The following is a 23,285-nucleotide window of genomic DNA, read 5'->3' as shown; positions in this document are numbered from 1 at the left end:
GGTCCGTGGTTTTGGTTTTCTTTTTCTGACTCTTTTCAAACAGTTTTGTCATCAGAATTCTTCTGAAAATACCACATTTTCTTAGATATTGATGTACTAAGAAACTCTCAAACATCTCAGGGAAGAACAGTAAAAATTTCACCCTAGTACATGACATAATAGAATACAAAGATTCTTTGAATGCTACTTCACAGATTAAACAATATTTTTCAAGTGTCCATTGCCACCATGCTGTACAGTGATATTATGGTAAACCAGTATCAGGTCAGCAAAATCAAATGAAATTTTTACACTGTACATTTGATGTTTAATAACTAAGGCTATCTTCTTGTATATTGTTGAAAGTGAATTTTCTTTCTCTGAAAAAAAAAATTGCACAGAAAGTTGTAAGTGCTGTTGAAAATCACAAATACTTCATCACAACTTGATTACAAGTTCCCAATGGATGTGAGCTTTCCAAAATGTTTGTATTGCCTGTAGACTCCAAGATATTCTGTGGTAGCGTGGTATACCAGGCCAACATGCTTGCCATGTCTGATGAACAACTGGACTATCTATTTACCAACTACACAAAGTATATCACTGAGACACAGTATGTGGAAATACTGGGTAATACCTACACAGTAGACAATCTGTGTGTCTCAGACTGTGCACCCGATCCTGAAAGGTTATCACAAGGTAAAGTATATAAATATGGTCTTGAGGCTGGCAAGATATAGCTAGTACAATATAGTAGTGTAATATTGTTAGTTGGAAATTAAAAGTATTGAAACTTATAAGGCAACATATATCTATACTAAGTTGTTTGTGATTTAAATAAACTGTATTTTAAGTTGAAGAGCACAGCTTTTCACTACAGTATATTAGATGCAAGTCCCATGCAGTCATTTGTGTATATGATTACTACAGTGTTGCTAACAACATACTTCTACAAAAACTTGATATTGTGTAAAAAAATTTTGATATGTTACAAATGAAAATGAGTTTTCGCTGTTTGATACAGCCAACTACTACAAGCAGCTTCTGACAGAGTCATAGTTTAGAAGAGTAAGGATATATTATGTGAATACAAATTTGTCGTGCCTTTGTTTTGAACTCAGACGTTACTGCAGTATGGTTGCAAGACCTATACTGTCAGACATTTTCAACCACAGTAAACAGGTAACTTTGATATTGCTAAGGTCAAAATATGAGTAACAGTAATTGGACTTTGGTAAATAATTGTTTGTAAACAGCAAAATTTTGACATCTGTCCATCTGATCCAGTACGCTCTACAGGGAAACCAAATACACCCTCGCCTGTTGACTATCGTTGCGAACTATCATGAAGCAAAAATAGACTACAAATGATGAAAACGTTGGACATAATTGGTAGGGTGTATTATGAAGGTAGACCATATTGATTTCCACAGAGAAGCTAGCATATTATTTCACATCTTTCAGAATATCTGAGGTGCTTATTATACTGCCTTGTTTGATAAAAGCTGTAAGTGTACTCTCTGGTATCTGTGTAGGAGATAATGGATGACAACTGAGCATGCCTATGCAGTGATTGCTTCTAGATGTAACCCACTATCAATGCCCTCTTCTCTTTCAGGTTTATCTGGTGGTGCCATCGCTGGTATTGTGATCGCTGTATTGGTGTCAGTTGTCTTGGTGATTGCAATTGCTGGATTTCTCTACTTGAAAAGACATAAAAGGTCAGTGCACGTTAATGTGTCTCATCATTATATGTATTGTCAATGCAGAATCCTTCCCCATTTTAATATACCACAATTGCTGTAATTTTTCTTTATAATTTCCAGTTCAGGTTGATGTCAACTAAATTCTCCTCACTTTCATCATGATGCCAAAGATTTTTTCTGATTTTTGTCATAATAAGCAATGTTGAACCCTTCAGATCTTTTTATGTTGTTTTGCAAAACCTCAAGGTACTTTCCAGTATGTGAATAATATTTTACCGCTGTGTTTAAAGTTTTGTCTGATATTCCACTTGCTTTTTAGTATTTCATTAATGTCTGTAATGGGCACACAAACAAATGACTCACTTATTCATATTTGTCTGTGTGTGCTTTATATAGAAGATGAGACACTAGGTAAGTTTATTTTTGGAAAATGCTTGCAAATTTTCATTTAGGGACACTTCGAGGAGAAATTTACCTTTATCCTTCGTCCATATCAAACTCTGTGCAACATTTTGTAACATGCAGTAGTTTGGTTTATTTGTTCTCTTTATGAAATCAGAATTACAATGTACCATCATAACAATACATATGTTTTAGAAAGTTATGATTGAGTGCAGTGCAGTCTTCTGAAGATTTGAAATAAAGAAGTGTCTGTAATTTCAACCCTGAGATCCAATCAACAAGATTTTTTGATTCTCATATTTATTCATAAGTACCTTATATTGTCTGTCTGTTGATATCATACCTTATGAAGATATCATTGGATTTGAATCAAATGTAGAATTTACATTCTTTTTTCTATATGGCAAGAACTGATGTGGTCTAGATGGGTCTATTTAAAAAATGTGATGCTTATTTTCATTTAATAATTCAGAAATCAACATTTCCATAAAATAGCTATGGAATATTTCAAATCAATGGTAACTCTCCAAATATTAATTGTAGAGAGAAATGATGATAGGCCATGATATTCAGCCCTTTATTCATATCAATAATCTGCTAATTTGCATATTTTATAGAACTTAGGTAAGTTTTTGGCCTATACCAGAATTATGCAGCAGCAAATTTGATGGTGTGCACATGTAGATGTCAGTGTTGTGGTAACATGATACCTGTGAGAGACATTTGGTATTGTCATGCGAATCTATAACTTCTTTACATATGTATATATCAGAATTAGTGGTTTTGCTTGGGTTAGGGAGCACAGAGAAATTGGTCGGAAACCCAAGCCTCATAACATTTGTGTGTTAGGGCAGATGAAGAGAGGGGTGTGCTCATCTTTGTAGTGTCCAGTGTGAATGTTTAAACAGCCTTCAAATGTTATCATTTCAAATTTGTTTTTCTATGCAACAAACTCCTAAAAAACTGATCCCATCATTTGTGTTCCTTTTTATCTCCCCTCAGTTATGGTGGACTGTATGGTTTTGAAGACAAGTTCAAGTTTTCTGATGCCTGTGAACTTGACAATATTGCTGGTAATGGCAATACCCTCCATAGCTTTGGTAATCCAGTTTATGACTCCAAGTCATAGGCTGATGCAACAATATAAAGATGAAAGTATAAGAATGGATAGAGAGCCTATGGTCCTTGAATCAAATCGTACAAGTGCTAACACTCTCTGATTCTCTGTTTGTCTCTGTGTTTTGCTATGTGCATATCTGTCAAGCCAGATCTTCAAGTGAGTTCACACAAAGTTCTGGAATTATTTGCAATATCTTTTCAGAGCCTCTTGTACCTTTTACGTGCTGTGTAAACTCCCCATATTTGTAGCCTAGCACTTTATACAGATACACAGTTTTACCCAGGTTGTACAATGGCATTTTTTGTGTAAGTTAGCCTCCATAAATCCCTGTCAAACAAGGATTGATGTATTCAATATGCCCTGCAGTGACACTTCGTGTCCCTATCAGTGTTAACCAGTGCAACTACCAGTACGGTTTGAATTGTCAATACCCAAAATAATTTTTTTTTGATATTATTAGCATTGTTATGTTTATCATGGCGTTTCAAACGAAAAGGAAATGTGTTGAATAGTTTTTGAGGCATAATCTTCATTTACTATACTTGTTACACTGGTGCCGTTTTGTAAGTGGATATATACAAACAAACATACAGTGGATACATACATAGTGTAAAAGATTTTATATACCCATGAATAATTCTAAATTCCATCCCTAAAATGTGCTAAGAGTGCACGTTTCTGTAGTGTCCAAGATGAAACACCACGGTATGTACTGTCTGTTTTCGACAGACTGACTGCCCATGATTTAACCAGCTTTTAGTTTATTGATCCATACTTATTTTGTATTTGCACAGAACACACAGGAAAATGGTTGAGTTTTACTTGTATTTACTTTCTATGACAGCGCAGTGTGGTTGACAATTTTGTCTACATTAATGAAGTTACTCAATATTAAAGCATTGATTTTGCTGTGAAAGAATTAGGTTATATCAAGATCAAACTCTGTCCAAGGCGTTATTACCAATCTTGAATTTCTAATTTTATTCTCAACTTCAATGATAACTAATTGAAAATCTTAATATTCACTCATTCTGATTGATTTTTTACCTCCATGGATAATAACATAAATTATATATATTGAAATTTACCAATTACTGACTTTGTCGGTATACCTTTGAAACTAATTGAAAGTATTTTGAAATTAGTTTTAAATTAATTGAAATTAATCATTACGGGAAGGCTCCATTAACTTAGGAATACCCTACTTCCCTATGAGGATCAATTTCATAGACCTGCCTTTCCTACAATGGCACTACAATGGCACCAGCTGGATTAGATAACAATGGAACATTCACACCTTGGGGATTAAAAATCTTCTGTTTGTCACCCGAGTTGGTCAGGCAAGGACTCGGGTTTCAGGTACCATGCAAGTTAATGCAGTCTTCCCATAATGTTCTGCCTTCCTGATACCTATCAGATGTTGGGATAGTGAGGAAACGAACTTACTAATCAGAGAACGTAATTACTGGATCTAGGATTGCCATTAATATTTGAACATATCATAAGTATTCTTTTCATATTATGATATGAATATTATTGAACACTGAACACAAAGCATGAAATCTACCTCATAGTTTTGAAATTTCAGCATTAAGGATATAGAGATTGTGTGATTTTATATAGTTTGTTAAAACTGTAGTAACCCATTACGTTGTTGGTCCATATTAAAACAATTTATGTTTGCTATAAACTGATACACTGGATGAATATACAGAAACTGATATATTGACGTAGGGTCTATTGCAACGTACATATCTTATCTCATACATGTATTAATTACTGAGACTTTAGAGATGGAAGATTTCGACTCATATTACAGAGGTATGTTTGTGCCATAATATTTGAAATAGAAAAGTTTTTCTTTGACAGTTTTTTAGCTCATATTTGGTTTTATATATAAATACCAAAAAGAGCTTATATGATGAGTCGGTGGAGTCTGTATGTCAGTATATTTGTGGGTATGTATGTGAGGATGTATGTCCGTCACACACAAAGGCTCCCATACCGCCAAAGCTAGCGTCTCAGTATTTGGTGTACAGGTAGATGTAGGGGTTGAGATGTGAATTTGTTCAAATGAACACGTCAGTGTCAAAAATGTGCAAATGAGGTAAGAAAAAGGGAAATCCTGCAAATGTGCAGGAGTGGTGGCAGTGAACTGAATCAGCCCACACATCTGAATAAGAGGATTTTGACCTTTAACCTATTTGTATGCAGGGTACCTATTATGTTTCGGAGTGGTAGCAGTCACTGAAACAGCTAATTGGTCATTTCCTGTCACTGTTGATGAACTGTGACATATTAACAGATCTGCTGAAACCATGGATGTCTATGTTTGTACATCCATGGTTGAAAGATTCCCTGCTATGCATGTTGCTAAAGTTGACCTTCAGTACCTAAAGTTTCAGACCGTATTTACTTTTGTCGTTCTTAATTTTCTTGTTTAAATATTTCTTGTTGTTTTTCTGGTTGTACTGTGCAGAAATTGTCATAACATCAACGTATAATTTTCCTGCACTGAACAGATAGAAATAACACTTATTGTTGATCTTTGGTATGTACCAATTCTGATGAAATTTGAGCGACATCGTATAATTGCGGTATTTTTTTTACTTCTATGTCAATCTGATTAAAATTCAATGTAGAAATGGTTCTATCTCTTACGCTATCGTATTGCGGTCTTTATTTTCCTACAGTCCTCTCCTCACTATGCAGAAAAATAAAGACCGTAATATGATAGCGTAAAAGACTGACCTGTCTCTAAGTTGGATTTTAATCAGATAGACTTTTATGTCATGTACCAACTTTTATGAATCAGTTTTTAGCTACTATACACTATAGTCTATAGAAGCTATTGGGATGGGTATCCGTCCGGCGTCCGTCGTCAGTCTGTATGTATGTATGTATGTATGTATGTATGTATGTCCGTTTGTGAGGCGTCCGTCCACTCAAATATCTTGAGAACCGCAGTACTTACTGATTTGATATTTGTTGTGTAGATGAAAAATACTATTTTGAGAAACTATTTTTTTTAATTTTTTGATATTTTTGAAAATAGGCAAATTAATGCCAAAAAAAGGTGTTTTTGGTAAAAAATCTTCTTCTTCATAACCGCTGGTCAGACAGCTTTGTTATTTGGTATACAGGTCCCTAGGGGTAACCCAACTTAGACTTGTGCAAATTGTGATGAAATATGCAAATCTGTATTTTTAAGGAATTTTTTTGTCATTTTTGGTCAAAATTTGACTTACATTGTATGTAATACTTGTACTGTATAAACCCTATCAATTCACCCAGAAAAAAATAATTAATATGATTTTAAATAATTGAATTAATTAGGAAATCATCAAAGCCAAAATAATTTTAGTGTAGAATTATCAGAAAGTTCAACTTTTTTTGACAGTTCATAGTGAAATGCTTACCATCTTGGAGGATTTAACATGTAAAGGCAACTTTCCTGAATCCCAACTTTGACATATTCTGAACCGTCATTTATTGTGCCCTGTATGTTATCTAAAAGAAATTGCTCAAAATAGTCAATAGAGATAGAGATAGAGATAGAGAAAGTTCTAATTTCCATTTATGGTTGACTTGGTAAGGATAAAATAAAATTACTTTTTGAGGAAAAAATAGAGTGGTCAATTAAAAGAGTGGTCAAAGTGATAGGGTTTTTATGGTAAAGCTGGGCTGTATAAAGATTCCTCATGTGCTATTTATAGCAATTATGCAATCTGTGTAAACAGTGCAATGAAAGTGTAACATGATTCCTTATAATGCTTTGTGACCTTGAACTTCTTAAGTTTCGAACCTTTGTCTCTTCAGTGTGCTTTCTCTGAGTATGTACAGTCTCAACTTATTAAACAGAACTCACAATGTTAATCAAAGATATCCACCTTCTTCATCAATACATGTGTCACAAAAGGTTATTCTCTACATAACTCAACAGAGCTCTGTCAACTGTTGAGTTGCTTGTTCTTTCAAAACCGCTGGTCAGACAGCTTTAATATTTAGTTTACTTGTCCGTAGGATGACCTTAGTGAGATAATTTCATACAGTAAGGAAATACTTAATTTTGTATCCATGTCTATAGTAGCTTCAGGGACTTTGGCCCTATGTTTAAAGATGAAAATCAGAAAATTGGGTAATATGAGGATGAATTATTTTGTGTGATTTGTTTAAAATGTACAACTTTTAACTTTTGATATCATTCCATTCATTGCTTTTACAAATGTCAAATTTCCAAAGTATCAAGTCATTCTGCTCTTGATAATTGATGAAAACAGAAATGGACAACAAGAAAGTGATTTGACTTGAGGGTAACAGAATTATTGTATGTATGTTTGTATTATTTTTAGCTGATTGATACTCTACAAGTCTACAACTGATTGTATTTCCATATTTTGTCTTGTGTCTACCCACCAAACTAGGATTTTTTTTACTCACCAAACTGGGATTTTGTTTGTATTCCTTTCATGTACACATGTACTGTTAAGTTTACAATGATCCCCCATGATAGGCTTTCTTCCTATCCACATTCATTTTAAAAACACATCTCTTAATTTGTTTAGACTGAGTTTCAACTGTTAAGGAAATTTGTCATGACAAACATATGACACCACTGAGTCTCGCGATCAGTTAAATAGAATTTGGATAGTTGCAGTGTGATTAGACTGAAACATTGAGCCTTGAAGTTTGCAAAACTCTGGAACCATTTGAAGTCAATGTTACATGTATGTTCTGTTTTCGTGGAATATTACAAACTTAAAATTAACCAGTATTCCTTGTACAGGTTTGCAAAACTATTATTTACTATGTTCATTAGCTTTGCAAAATGCAAGACAATCTCCAAAGCTTTAAGATCTTTAACATTCCAACTTCCTTCCTTCTGCAAACAATAGCATCAAGATTAGCTAGCAGGTGATATCATATCCCACAGAATTACTTCAGTCACTGAGTCAGATATTTAATAAAAGAAAATATCCCCCAAGCAATAGCTCTGCTATCCAAATAGTCTGATATAATTCACAATTCATAGTTGTCAAGATTAAACGGCCAGTAGCTGTAATATTTGGATGACTTTTGCTGCTAAACATTGCTTTCATCATTTTTGGGTTTAATATCAACTACAGATTCTTGTTCTGCCCCCTGAAGCACACTGAAATACAGAGTATTCAGTTTTTCAACTCAGCTTGTATTTTTATAGACTGCATGGTTATCGTTGAAAGGTGAATTCTTGTACCTGATTAGGATTCAAATATAAACAATAACAGTGCATTTACATGTGTAAACACTTTGCCAACAAACTAAACCGTGGATGTTTCAACATGCTTTTAGTAGTAGAACAAGTAGAACTGGTAATTGACATGCAAAGTCAAAATACCGATAATATAATCATAAAAGTTACAGCTACTGTCTCTTTATGATAAAGATGTATGATTCATGCAGGAATTTTGCTGTCATTTCACTTTCATGTGCCATGATGTTACCACATTTGATATTTGATAGAACAGAGAAATGCTAGTTAGGCTATAAAGGCAATGAAGTTCATGGAATCTGTCAAAACCATTATGTCTGTAGTCTGACATAGGTATATAGTGAACCTATTCTTATGTGTATTTCTGCACCAACACATGTGCACACATATACACATTCAATGCTGTATCTTTCAAACTAAAATCTCAACGCTTATTTTACCTTTCACAAATTTGTGACAATGCTACCTCAATTATCTATGTAATTTATGAATTTTAATTCCTTTTGAGATTACTTCATCAGTAAAATTTTTATCCTATCTATATAACATATATTGTCAAATAATTATATAACATTTTAAATAATTTATTCAGAGTTGTAATTTATTCGTCAATTTGCTGTAGCAATTTGAGAAAATCACAGTTTGAAATAAAGTGTTATGATTGTAGCTGAAAATGTGTCTGCACTTTGTGTCAGAAGTTGCTGAAGTTTTAGTCGATGTATTTTTCATCCAGTTGCGTTCAACCTGTTTACCACCCAATTTTTCATACAAGCCTGTGAGAGGTTCAAGTTAATTTACAGCCCATTAACCCTCTGAGTACGCCTGTGAAAGAAGAGTAATACAGAGAGTTTTGGTGATTGTATGATAACATTTCACAACCCTTCACACTACTCAAGTAATATGTCTGGAATTGTTATCATATTTAGTCCCCACGGACACCGTCCGGGGGGACTTATAGGTTCGGTCATGTCCGTGCGTCCGTTCACCCAGATATCTCAGATGCAGGGAGCGATTTCATTCAAACTTGGTACAAGGATTACTTCATATGTCATACAGATGCACGTCGATTTGTTTTGTGATACGATCCAATATGGCCGCCAGGCGGCCATTTTATTAAGATTTTTTCATGTACAGAGCCATAACTCAGACATGTTGCAACCGATTTGATTCAAAGTTGGTACAAGGACATTGACCAATGTCATAGATATGCACGTCGATTTGTTTTGTAATACGATCCAATATGGCCGCCAGGCGGCCATTTTATTACAATTTTTTCATGTACAGAGCCATAACTCAGACATATTTCAACCGATTACATTCAAAGTTGGTACAAGGACATTGACCAATGTCATAGATATGCATGTCAATTTGTTTTGTGATACGATCCAATATGGCCGCCAGTCGGCCATTTTATTACAATTTTTTCATGTACAGAGCCATAACTCAGACATGTTTCAATCGATTTTATTCAATGTTGGTAAAAGGACATTGACCAATGTCATAGATATGCACATCGATTTGTTTTGTGATACGATCCAATATGGCCGCCTGGCGGCCATTTTATTACAATTTTTTCATGTACAGAGCCATTACTCAAGCATATCTCAACCGATTTTATTCAAAGTTGGTACAAGGACATTGACCAATGTCATAGTGGTAGATATGCACATCAATTTGTTTTGTAAAACGATCCAATATGGCTGCCATGCGGCCATTTTGCTATGATTTTTTCATGTACAAAGCCATAACTCAGACATGTTTCAACCAATTTTATTCAAAGTTGGTACAAGGACATTGACCAATGTCATAGATATGCACGTCGATTTTTTTGGTGATACAATCCAATATGGCTGCCAGGCGGCCATTTTACATGTATTACAATTTTTTCATGTACAGAGCCATAACTCAGGCATATCTCAACCGATTTTATTCAAAGTTGGTGCAAGGACATTGACCTATTTCATACATATGCTCGTCAATTTGTTTCACGTCATGTAGCAGTAACATGTCAATTATTGAAGTTTCGTAAGTAGGCTGATATGTCAAGAAATACTGCATCAAATTCATGAAACTTTGTACAGATGTTAAGCTCACATTGCTTTAACATTGAAAAAGACATTTATCAGTGTCATTTTAATTAATTTGTAATAAGTAATGAACTTTCCTAATTACAGTGATATAGCCACAAGTTTATACAATGTCAAATTTGATGAAACTTGATACAGATGTTGATCTCATAGTGTTGTAAATACTGCATCAAACTTTATGAAATACGGTACCAGTGATAATCTGTTAAGTGTTAGGATTGTATGCAAAAATGTTTTGCAACATCCTGTTGATTAATTCCTAGTTGACTCATTTCATGAACTTTACGATGGTTGCGTACATTGGTTTTATGTTTTCATCACCATTGAACTCATTCTTGGCCATTGAGCGCCATCTGTATCCAAGTATTTTTATCACAAACCTAATTAATGAAGAGGACTCTATCATCTCTGAGGACATGTAATCAAAGTACCCATTAACAAGTGGGGACTGTGTCATCAACGATGACTTGTTTCTATTGCTGTTAATGAGTGTCTAAATGTTTTGAATGGAATAACATGCAATGCATTGTCTTTACTATCCATTCAATCAGTGAAATTAGTCACAACTAGACATGATATCTTTTACTGTGACAGTAAAAAGAATAATAATTACTAGCATTGACTGCAGGCTTTTATTTTTCTCTGATAGTGAAATCTTTCAAATTAAATGCCAGTCAAAATATGCATCTGCAATAGCTTTTATTGTCTAACATCCTGGATGTTAATCTTGTGAGGATTCATAAAATAAATTGAGATATCGATGAAAATTTAATGCCTTCGCAGAATTTGTTGTTTTATTAAATGTCACTAGAGGGAGAGCAATCATACATTTCTTGGGATTGATGAGTATTTTATGTTTTCAGATCAACTACAGTTATCTTGTCAACGGAAGTAGTGTATTATGAAAGTCTGTTCTTCAGCTTTTCAGTACAGTCTGTGTGGTACGCACTGTCAGGTACACTAGCCAAGGTTGAAAGTCGGTTCTTGAAAGACACTGATACTTCCTGGAAGCTCCAATCAAAGAGTGGTCAAGTTATTATGCTTTGGTGAGCAAAACTGAAATATTTAGATATGATTGCTGGATAATAAACAAGGACAGAACTCATCAGATCACTGTTGCTTTTCAGCGGTATATGCCTAATAAAATGTCTGAAAATGCCCCTGTTAATTTTTGTAGGAGTATATATGCCATGCTCTTTCCTTGAAATGTGAATGTGTTCTGAACGTCTATCCATATTTATTGTGATACACACATGACATGAGAAGCATATTCTTTCGATAATGCTTCAATTCCATTTTAAGCTCCACTGTCTGCAACATGAAGCTGTTCAGATAAATTGGTTGTCTATTGTTGTCTGGTGTCTGGTGTCGGCAACATCACACTTTTTCTCCGAAACCACAGCTCAGAAATGTTTCATATTTCATCTATTAGTCACTCAGAATGACCATACTTGAGCGTGCTCTAATGATGAGGAAATTTGCAGGTGCAATTTTTTTTGCTGATTGTCTAATTATTGGTCAAACATTTTTTCACTAAACTACTTGTCTGGCAGCCTTCAAATTTGCTTTTCAGCATCATGGAGATGCTTTATTAAGTTTTGTAAGAATTACTGTAAAATTTGCATATGTAAAGAATGCACTATATTTTGTTCATATTTTCTTCTAAATCTCTGAAACTGAAATTTCCTCGTTTTGGGTTGAAACATTTTCTCTGATACTACTGGTCTGACAGCTTACAAAATTAGCATAATGTTTGCATATTCAAATGTTTTGGATTTTTTCTGATTTTTTTTGCGTAATTTTCTTCAAAACATTTTTTTTGTGAAACTGTCTGTTCAATAGCATCAATTCAGGATTAAAAGTTCCCCGCAGATGACCTTCTCCAATTTTATGTAAATTATGATAAAATATGCTTATGCAAATTCTTGGGCTACTTCCCTTTCTCAGTTATTTTAAATTATCATACAATTTACATATTCAAATTTTTTAGAATTTTCTCATTTTTTTGCCCAAGTTTCTTCAATTTCATTTTTTGAAACATATTGTCCAATCATAATCAAAGTAAAATCGTAATGAAGTTCCTAGTGATTGGCTCATTCAGTGTTGTTCCAATGGTGATGAAATTTGCATATGCGAAATTTTAGGCTAGTTATTCCTCTTTTTGGTTAAAATATTGTTCCTGTAATACCATTGGCTTTAATATATAAAAATTCATTTGTAGTTTCTCAGGAATGCTCTTGTTAATGTTACCCTTATAACCACCACCTTTATTATCTACACTCGTGGTCATTTTACTATTGATTAAGCCTACTTGATAAGGTCAGAAATTCTGCTTGTGTAAGGACAAAACAGACCCTGCAAAGGATTGTAAATGAGAGCCACTGATTGGCACCCTGTGGTAAATATTGAGACGCAAGATATCACTTCTATTAGTAAAGGCTCTACGTGATAATTAATTTATTGAGGCAACACAATTTTATGAGATCACTGCTATAGCATAAGACAAACTTGGTTGTTGCATGCAGACAGTGTGTCTGGGGAAATTGAAATCAACTGCACTGATTTTCAAACTAAGTTGTTTGAGCAAGACTTGTACATGGACCAGTGCATGGTTACACATTGCACCTCAATCATGAACACAAGTTGCCAATCATAAACTCTAATTTACAACCCCAAAACCAGCATTACCAAATACCAGCTGGAGCTGGCATTTGTCAATACTGGTGAATTTTGTGACATAATACCCCAGATTATTACTGACAATGTATCCGATTATCCAGTATTGTGACCTATAGATGTTTTCTACATCTACAAATTCACTGGCATTGCCAAAACTATACTATAATAGGAATAATGTAACATCTCCCAGCCCAGAATGGATGAAAGCAAACTTTGCATGACATTATGTACAAGGCGAAACTGAGTATAGTATAGAGTGCAAAGTTTGCTATTATGGGCTGGAAGGGGTATATTATTGCTTAAGCATTTGGCAATGTTAGAAGTTAGAAGTTTCTGTATTTTCTCAGTGCAAACTACAATAGGATAATCACAGATGAAAACATAAACTGACAGCAGAGCTACCGGGTATATCAGCTACTAGGTTGGCTGTCATCTTATCTCCTGAAAAAAAAATGTTTCCAGAAAACAGTGAAATGTGAGATGCAGTATTGATAGTACTGTAACTAAAGTGAAACTCTGACCATATCCTGAAAAACCAAAACCAAAACTATATTTTCCAGATAGAAAGACTGTCTTTGATCCAATAAGATTCTTCGAAGAGTAAAATTCAAAATGAATTGTGAGTCACAACAGGAAGATCAAGACTCTTTTGTATAGCAACGCCAATGTTTTTGAAATTTTGACCCATTTCTGAATCATATAGAATTGCTCATTCAAAGACGTTAAATTTCATCCTTTTTTCATACACTTTTACATCAATACATTGCCAATGATGTAAATATTACAAACCGAAAGCTTGACGTGATGGTTTGTCCCAAGGCAAGATTACTCACATACTTTTTCAATGTAATAAAACCAGAATTATCTTCAAAATTGTTGTGATGCAAATTTGTACACAGCTCAATTGTTATTACTCACTTGTGTTGCAAATAAACAATTTACATGTGAACATCCTTGCATCCTATGGCATTGTATAGCTGACTTAGACTAATCTTAAAACAAGCACTGTTAAAGTTTAATGAACTATTGAAATCAGACTTCCCTAAATTGTGTTTTAGACACCTCCCCCTTTGAAAAAATTATAAACAACGGTAATCAGAGTATTACTCTTACAATGTTGACTCATTCAAAAATAACTTTACACTGATTTGATAGGATACTTTTTTGGACAAAATCAAACATCCTGTCTACTCCAAACCAATTTAACATGCTATGATTTTTATGAAACATTCAAAACTTTGAACGATATGTTACAAGTGATTGAGTGACTGAACAGAGACACCTATTTGACAATAACCATTTCCTTTGTAAAGGCTAGTGTAACAATGTCAATATACCAAGAAGCTGAAGTTAGTAGGTCTAACAAAGATGTTCAAATTTGCATGCAGAACTTATTAATCTTAACTTTGAATTGATAAGTTTTAAGATGGCAAGAACAGTTTACAGCAGGTACCAACTTGAAAGAATATATAATTTATTCACCATAATGATATAACTGACTGAAACTAAGAATGTTTGCCAATGTAGCAAATATGTGCACACCAAACTTGTCTGAATCATGGAAATCTCTTGTAGGCCTAATGATAATTGAGTCTAAGTTTTGATTTCGTTTTATTTTATTAAAAGATACAGAACCTGCTCAATGTTGCACCACTGGTATGAATGCCCCCTCAACCACCTTGTCATTACATCAGCGTAGGTTACAAATACAAAAGTTTGCAAGCAGTATGTATTAATTAATTCTCAAAACTTAATTTGTTCTTTCTGCTGAAAGAGAAATCTCGATGATCTTCAAACAATAAGCACACCAACATACATAAGTACAGTATGTCTGATTAGAAATTGCCTTCTCTTATTTGAGTTGAGCTCAGAGTCAATCAGTCTTGAAACTCCTAAATAAAGCTAGTCTAGCATCTCGACATGTCCACGAAGTCCGAAAGACGTCGAGATGCTTGAATAAAATACACCTATCCACTCGAACGATTTAATATGAATATGACTACTAGTGATGTCCGCCCAGTGCAATCAAAAGGTGCCATATATTATGTCACTTTACGAGCAATTAAATCTTTATTCTCTTCTGTTTGTGTCATAACAATTTTTTTGAATTTCTGACAATATTTCAATAGTAGCACAAAGCAAAAGTTATCTCAAGTCACAGCAAGATAAGGAAAGTGAAACTGGCTTTTGTCTCGTTTATTTTCGAAAATGTTAGTGTTAGCAATTAATTTCTAGTCGGTAATGATTTGAGGAACCCAGTATGCGAAACAGCCACGCACAGCAACGACTGTGTAACATGATAGGGACTTTTCAACCTTAGAAAGAGGAAAGACAGTCCGTTGGACAGAGTCAACTTCCCGGTAAAATATACAGAGTTAACATGTGTTGACCTTTTCCAAAAATAGACAGAGTAATAATATGAAAAAGTAAAGAGTATAAAACGTAGAGTCGAATTCCTTGCGGATATCGTCTCGTGGTGGTTAGGTATGTGGGATGGGTATCTTGAGTAGGTGTGTGTCCGGTTCCCTTTTATTACGTCACTGATACTGTTTGTCAACACAAGACCTAGTTTATCGCTCTGTGCATTCACCTGTGACGAATCACCTGTGGAGTCACCTGGTCCACATAAGCTGAGCCGACCAGGTATGATTATCATAATTTATGTTGATTGATCTGCGCACGCGTGTTTCGATAGCCGTTATTGTTACCTACAGCAGAGCGTTTGCTTACGGGATATGATCGGCAGGCTGCTTTTCATTTTCTGCCACTGAAACAAGATTTTCGGAATTCCCGCACACCACTGGTCACTTTCACATAGAGACTCATAACTTGATATCCTTCGTTCTATTGAAGACTTGGAGGCGTTACCCGCCGTATAGTAGTAACAAGTTTGATCGGCGTGCTGAGCGAGTGCAGCGCAGCAGACACTCACGATTCGACTCGATTCCAAGGCTATATCGAACTTGACATAATATCCCGTCGACGAAATTTTAAATCGCATTTTGTAGATTTTTATTTTATTTTATTTCATTGAGGACTCGAGAGGCCAAATCCTTGGAAGCCCCCAACGGTAAGTAAATATTTTTACTGCAACTTAATAACGTGAAAAATAAAAGCATTTCCTGTCGAGTTTGTACGGTTCTGCCCTCAGTCAGTTTGTGTCGGGTCGGATACCGGTAGTAGTTACATGACGTGAGTCACCCTTAGGTTTCCCTCTATTCACTCTGCTGTCGACTACAGTTCATCCACCATCGTCAGCTGCTGGAGAAATTTACAGAATTGTTGGTATGATCGGAGAAGCTCGTACAAGCCAACACGCAATGGCTCGTGAGGTACCAAGTAATATAGAGACGGTGGATAAATGCTATATCACAGATCGATGCAGGTAAGCGACGAAGGGTCCGAAGGGTGGGCAAACTCACGAGATGATGTCATACTTATAGATTAATCCAATGTTATGGCCAGACATCGAAGATTCCGTACTCGTCCATCCCAGAGACTGGAGCGTGTCTTGCTGTGTCTATGGACAATATGATGACCCTTATAACTATCAATTGCGGAGAGACATGCCCCGTGGCCAACTGGCCTCGTGAAAATACAAACGCAACACCAACAAAAAAGCAGGTGTAGTTGACATCACATTTGATTACATTCACAATTCAGAATGTACGCTACCAGGTTTTATCAACCATCAACACCGGGCTATAGGCGTGTCCATTCATGTTTCAATTCAACACTGAGTCACCAGTATTCGATTCTGTCAAAATCATTCAGTTTGATGTTGTATTTTTTTAGCGTGTGTGTTTGTATTGTGTTCACTGGCAAGTATTCTCAAGATGATAGTTCTTGGTCCATTAATGTCAAACTGTCAGGAAGTGTTTCAGTGTTACACATTGATGGGTTTCAATGTGGTGTAGGAAGCACAGATCAAGTACTTCACATCCTCTAGGTTACCCATGACTGCCAGGAATTGGTTTCTTTTTTCCTGTGAGTTTTAAATTTTGTGGTAGCATTGTGACATTGATACATTGTATGTTGGATTTTATACTGTAACATTTTTGTCATTAAACACGATTGAATTTGAAAGATTGTCATGAGCTATAAAGCAATTATTCCCTTTTATCAATAACATTTGTCATTCCATAATGATTTGTGTTTCTCCTATCCAGGGACTCGCTTCCCTCGTCTAGTATATGTATCTGTTTTCATACCAGTCAAATTAGTTTCGAACACATGGTTATGAGCAGTGACTCTCTTTAACGTTGTAGTTAATCATCACATAGCCAGAAAAAGAAAAATATTTCACATAAATCTGAATTTTAAATGGCATACATATGTACACTGTACATAAATAGATGTTTGCATACAGTAGGTTATGAACTCAGGCCGATAAGGGTCTTGGCATGATACTGCATATCATATAGATAGAGTATGAAATCATCTCATGTTACAGTCAATAGTTGGAGTCACTTTGCAAGATGATAGGGTGACTAATCAAATTCGATGACAGAATCCTAAGCTAAAAATATTTTCTTAAAATAGAAATAAAAAGAAATGAGATTCCATGAGTCTGACAGAATCATACATTTACTTGAAAAATTTCTTGTGAACTCTCCAAGACAACTCCTGTTACTATTCATATTGTACTCTCCTGTGTCAAGGCGAATGGTTCACACACTGTCAGGATTGAAGCTCTGTGGTTGACACGTCATAACCTCTGAGCACTAAAATAACTTTCTTATGATCTCATCAGTGAAAACGAAAAAAAACAAAAGCCGAAAGAACCCAACCCTGACATACAGAGGTCATATTCAATGAACTATTATAAAGTGAAACAATTACAATTGTGTTGGTGTGACCTGACATACAGTCAAGTCTGGAATGTCTAGGTCACTCAAGACAATGTGTAGTCACTTATTAGTTCAGCAACATTGATCAATTGTAATTCCCCCTGTTGTGCCAATTAATTTTAGCCTCCGGAGGAAGTGTAGGACATTAGTGTTACCTGTGATTAGATACATGTAATTTACACTCAGAGTTTATACACATGTAGAGGTACATGCAAACTGTACCCTGACTTGGTTTCAAACAAATTAAAAACATTCTGTCATCTCCTAACTGTCAATCATGATTATTAAATCATATGACAGACACATTTCATATTCATAACGGTGCTAGGTGTACAGGATTGGTATGTAGATTAAGAATTCCGTTGTACCCGGAAACTGACTCTGACGTGTTTTGAATAACTATTAGTATTATGTAATTATGCTGTAGTGTGCAACTGCTGTGAATAGCCTAAAAATGTATCTTTTGTTTTTAGAAAATAGGGGTATTATTTTATGAGAGTTCACAATACATTGTTGCATACATACATTCTAACAATTGAAGTCTAGACATTATACAGTCAATGTGAGTCGGTACTGTCAATTATGGTGCAGTTAAAATCTATCTGATGTACCCTTGTTTACTTGGGTATGATTAATACCATGTTCATACTGCGCTGAACTCTTTCGAGAAAGGTTGAAATATTGACCCAGTGAAATATTATTTCATTCGCAATATGTGTCATTTAGATATAATATCAGCCCTGTACATGTAGCAGACTGCGGTTTTGCCGTTATGTGGATTCTCAATTTTGTAAGGTTTTGAAGGTGTGCAATACTGAATAAGGTTGTCTTTGCAGCAGTTTTCAATGTCCAAAGCTTCAAATGTAGGACAGCAATTCTCAATCCTTGGACTTTTTAGGGACTCTGTGTGTTTTAAGGATGCAAAAGCCATCCAATTGTAAAATGTGTACTTTACAGTTCAATCGTGAAACATGCATAATCAACAGTACAGACAATTCTATTGGTTCATTTCTTTATCAGTGAAAAATAGCAAGGATGTGTGAAATAGATGACAACACTAAGTCACACTTTAGTGGCAATTATCATCAAGAATCTGTCATAAATCTTGTTGAGATAATGATCTTCATGTTGGATATATTATGGGAAGAGTGATGTGTAACTTCCTTTCATCCAATGTAAAGGTGGCAGGTGAAGGAATCTAAGGGCTGTGGGTGGTTGGTTGTAGATTGCAAATATTGGGAATATTCCTGATGTTGAAAGTTTGATCATTGCAAGAAATTGGTTTCATTTTTTTCCTGTAAATTAGATACGTACGTATTACAGAGTTTAAAGTTTGTATAATGCCATATTCTGCCTTTTTGTATCAGATGCCATATATTAAACTGAAACATTTGATATAATTCAGCTTCATGTTGAATAGAATTGCATATGTATCATTAGAGATGTGTTCTGCATTGCCGACAACCGCTGGTATAACAAAAGAATATTCAGATATCTTGAACATGAATTATGATACGCATAGAATACATACATACTTGTATTCTATGGTATGAATTCTCATGTCTGAAATCACTACTGCATCAGTAATATCAAATACCTATAGCCAGTGTCTGTAGTAGACTCATGGATCCTTAGCAAGCCATGTGCATATTTTGGAAAAGCAGCTCTGGGGTTGCATTTGTCTCTCATGATTGTATTGTTGCAGTGAGAATTTCAGAGTCCTTGGTTCTTCCCAGTAAGTTCATTTCATTGAAAGTCAGTGCAGTTCACTGATTCAAGGAGAAATTGTGACTTTCTGTGGCATTTTGAGTCTGTCAAAACAGTGACAGAAAGCTGTAAACGTGACAGACTATGTCAGAGTGCATTTTACCATTCCGATGGTTAATACAATCTGTACAGTATATTTCTGTACCAGTATAATTTGTTGTGCATGCTGGGTTCATCAACATTGATATGTAATACATGTGTATGATACAGTGTAAGGTACCGAGTGATTACATTCTGCTGGCAATGAAATAGCATTGCCACATCTGCTGATTAAGTTACCCACTAGTCTCTCAATCTCATGTGCCTAAAATCAGTTTTCCCTATAGTCATATTACCTGTAATCCTGACAATGTGTATTTAAATCCATGGCACATTATGAAAACCTATCTTTGGATTAACAACGCCAAGTAAAGCATTGCTACCATGGTTTTTGTTGTAATGGCAAATTGACTAAGATTTTACCTTTATGCGTAAAAAATGAGTGTTGTCCCTGATTGTTTCAAAAACAAAGAAGCTCAGATACCATAGTTTAATAGAATAATGTATTGGTGTGCACTTGCAGAATTGTCGGTGTTGACCATCTGCTCACACAGGTCAGATCTATTTTTTATCTTCGGTATGATGTATATCAAATGTTATCTGCAGAATGCTAGCCCATACAGCAAACGTCTTCCTTCCAGCTACATGTATATACATCCACAGTCTAAATATAGAAAGTCAAGTCGGATTTTGATAAGAGATTTGTCCTTCAAACTTTCCATCCTTCCTGACCCGGATGGATTTTAAAAAAAAGCTTTCTGTACTTGTGACAGTGGTGAATTGTTAGTCCATTGGAACAGCAGCACTTTTATTTTTAGACGCAGGCTACTGTCTCTGTGATGGAATTATTATGTACTTGTAAATCTTTTGATGGCTTTCTACTGACTGTGCTCAGTAATGGCTTAGTCGGTATTGTGTGTTAGTATGAGTAACTTCAAACCTTGAGACATACATTCTAAATTTTTCAGTTGATATATATGTGCAATACCGGTAGGGTAGCACATTCACAGTGTAAGCTGCCATAACACAAATTATGGTACACAAATTGTTAAGCTGATTTTACATTACAAGAATTTTGGACATTTTAACATTTTTCACTTTTTCTTTCTCTAAAAACATTGAGTCAGCACATGTCCTCTTCTATGTAGAAATTCCATGGTTGACCTTTCTGAAACTCGGAAGGTCTCCAGTTTATTAGGTGACCTTTAGCCCTAATTAAGGTCACAGGAAGAAGGTGTGTATAGAAGGCAGCTTCCTGCCACAATGGTACTATTCATAGTATTCATAGGATAATGAAATCATCATCAAGGTGGTGATTCACCCACTGGGTAGCTATTGTCACCTTTCTGGATTGAACTAATTACATCATGATTTCAACTGTCTGTTGAAATGGATTCCCATTGGGCCATTTGATTCCTCTGTTTTGAGGCAGACTCCAGCCTGAAGCGGGTCTTGTCAATATTCAGCAAGGGTGAGCTATGTTCTACATAGTTGATGTCATTTCACAGTAATTCTACTTCCACGTGAATATATCCTTTTTCCATTAATACTGCTAATGTAGTTTCTATGTATTTTGTACAGCTTCCGGAGTTTCATCCTGTTTGCAACTTGGAATACTGGAGTGTGATTATGAATTCATGAATTAATTACCTTCAGACATACTTTAATGACACGTAGACATAAACTGATTGACATACAGTCTTAAATATGCCCCCCATCCCCACCCCCTCAATATTATAGCAGGAGTGACTCAAGCAGCGCTTTCAAATATCAAATATTCTGCCATACTGCATTTACTGGAAGATCTGCATATCAATCATGACATTGTTGCAAACAAAATCTCAGATTTATACTTCAGATAGTATCAGAAATTTTCTCAGTTAAGATTTATTTGAAAGAGACTTAATGTCACAACGACAGTGCCTTACTTCATGTCATTTTAACCAATTTTGATTGACATACATGTAATCTGTGAAAACCGCAACAACAAGAAACGAACAGTAGTGGTAGCTATCTATCTTGATGTGTCGGTAGTGCTCCAAACATGTATTTTGCTAATACCATCCAGATATCTTGGATTGTGTTTGAATTTTGATACAAAGTGAGTCTTTGGAAGATCAATGTAGTCTGATATTTCCTGTTTATGGAATGGTCCAAAATTTTTTGTAGGAAAAGTACAATACACATTCATAGAGCTGCGCACCAGCTATACATGTATGTCATAAAGTGGAATATTCTAAAAATACATATGTAAGTTGATATTTATAAATCTACTGTGTACCGGTTGTAGTCCACATCTACATTCCTGTACAAAAAAACCCACAAACATAAGTGTACACCATACAGAACTCTAGCATATGAAAAGTTCCAAATAATTTTGATTCACTATTTCAACTGGAGAGGTTCATTGTGTAATCCTCTTTCTCCCAAGTGGTATTTATTTCTGTGGTTTGTCTATGGAGCCTGGTAGAAAGAAGATTAATTTCAATTGTACATCGTAACATGTACTGGGGGATACTGAAGGACTTGTAGCAGACTTAATTTGCCAGTAGAGGCTCACATGTACAATAACTTATGTATGTGCAATTTATGTCCACAGTAATTGCAATGACTTTACTGGAGACGTAGAAAGAAATCATCATGATATTTTGACCTATGTGGACATTATTTGTCACATCCATTTCCCAAGTAACCCAATAATGGGCACAAGATAATTGAAATTATGTATGCAAATCTGCAGATTTATATATGTCAGTGAATTGCAACATTAATTTACAGTTCCTCCACACATGTGATGGAGGAATTGTGATTAATTTATCGCATGATTGGATGCATGTTATTCAAACAACTACGTTGTCAGGTGTGCATCTTCAAATACTTAATTTGACAAGAAATGTGTAAGTAAAGCATTTTGTATTCAGCCTTGCCCAGCAGACAGTGTGATGAACACATTGCAGAGAAATGTATACATGTACCTCCATGGCATGGCAGAGATACATCAGAAGATGTGAAATTCATTGCTGTGAGGGTAACTACTTTCATTTGCTGGTAAACTCATTGTTTGTAAACAATAAACCTGCCTATGCCACCTGATAAACCAGCTGCTTTAATTAATAAATATAAAACATGTGAGTTGTGGCATGCAGTGTGAAATATGTCAGCGATATGTTGGATGAGAACATGCATTTTAACCTCACATATAGCACTTTTCTTGGCTCTTCGTTTGTGTTTGTCTTGCAATTTTACTAGTTTCATTGGTCAACTCAATCACTAATTTTCCACAGGTGAAATACTTTTTTCTTTACTTAGCAAAGAGTAATAAGCTATCTTTTCTATGCTGTAAGACTAGAAACAGTAAAGTACTTACAGCCTTGCAGTGTGTACATATTTATGACGTGTGTGGAT

At 35.1% G+C, this 23,285-nt stretch overlaps 2 protein-coding genes across 3 annotated transcripts in view; both read left to right on the top strand.

Moving 5' to 3' along the window:
• Positions 1-6,979, top strand: part of LOC139150396 (uncharacterized) — a 28,297-nt gene extending 21,318 nt beyond the window's left edge. Inside the window, exons 17-19 of the mRNA XM_070722740.1 lie at positions 481-678; positions 1,598-1,700; positions 3,090-6,979. Of these exons, the coding sequence (XP_070578841.1) occupies positions 481-678; positions 1,598-1,700; positions 3,090-3,216 (428 nt within the window). The 3' untranslated portion in view covers positions 3,217-6,979. The remainder of the gene's footprint in view (positions 1-480; positions 679-1,597; positions 1,701-3,089) is intronic.
• An 8,928-nt stretch (positions 6,980-15,907) lies between these two features.
• Positions 15,908-23,285, top strand: part of LOC139150391 (protein numb homolog) — a 54,658-nt gene continuing 47,280 nt past the window's right edge. Inside the window, exons 1-2 of one of the 2 annotated variants that reach the window (XM_070722733.1) lie at positions 15,931-16,294; positions 16,465-16,609. In XM_070722733.1, coding sequence (XP_070578834.1) covers positions 16,512-16,609 — 98 coding nt within the window. In that variant the 5' untranslated portion in view covers positions 15,931-16,294; positions 16,465-16,511. Of the gene's footprint in view, positions 16,295-16,464; positions 16,610-23,285 lie in introns of both variants that reach the window. The other variant, XM_070722735.1, reaches the window with a different exon arrangement.

The sequence above is a fragment of the Ptychodera flava genome, chromosome 14 (genome assembly GCF_041260155.1).
Source record: "Ptychodera flava strain L36383 chromosome 14, AS_Pfla_20210202, whole genome shotgun sequence".
Classification (NCBI taxonomy): Eukaryota; Metazoa; Hemichordata; class Enteropneusta; family Ptychoderidae; genus Ptychodera; species Ptychodera flava.
The sequence above is the reverse complement of the archived record's forward strand: the minus strand, read 5'-3'. Positions and strand labels throughout refer to the sequence as shown.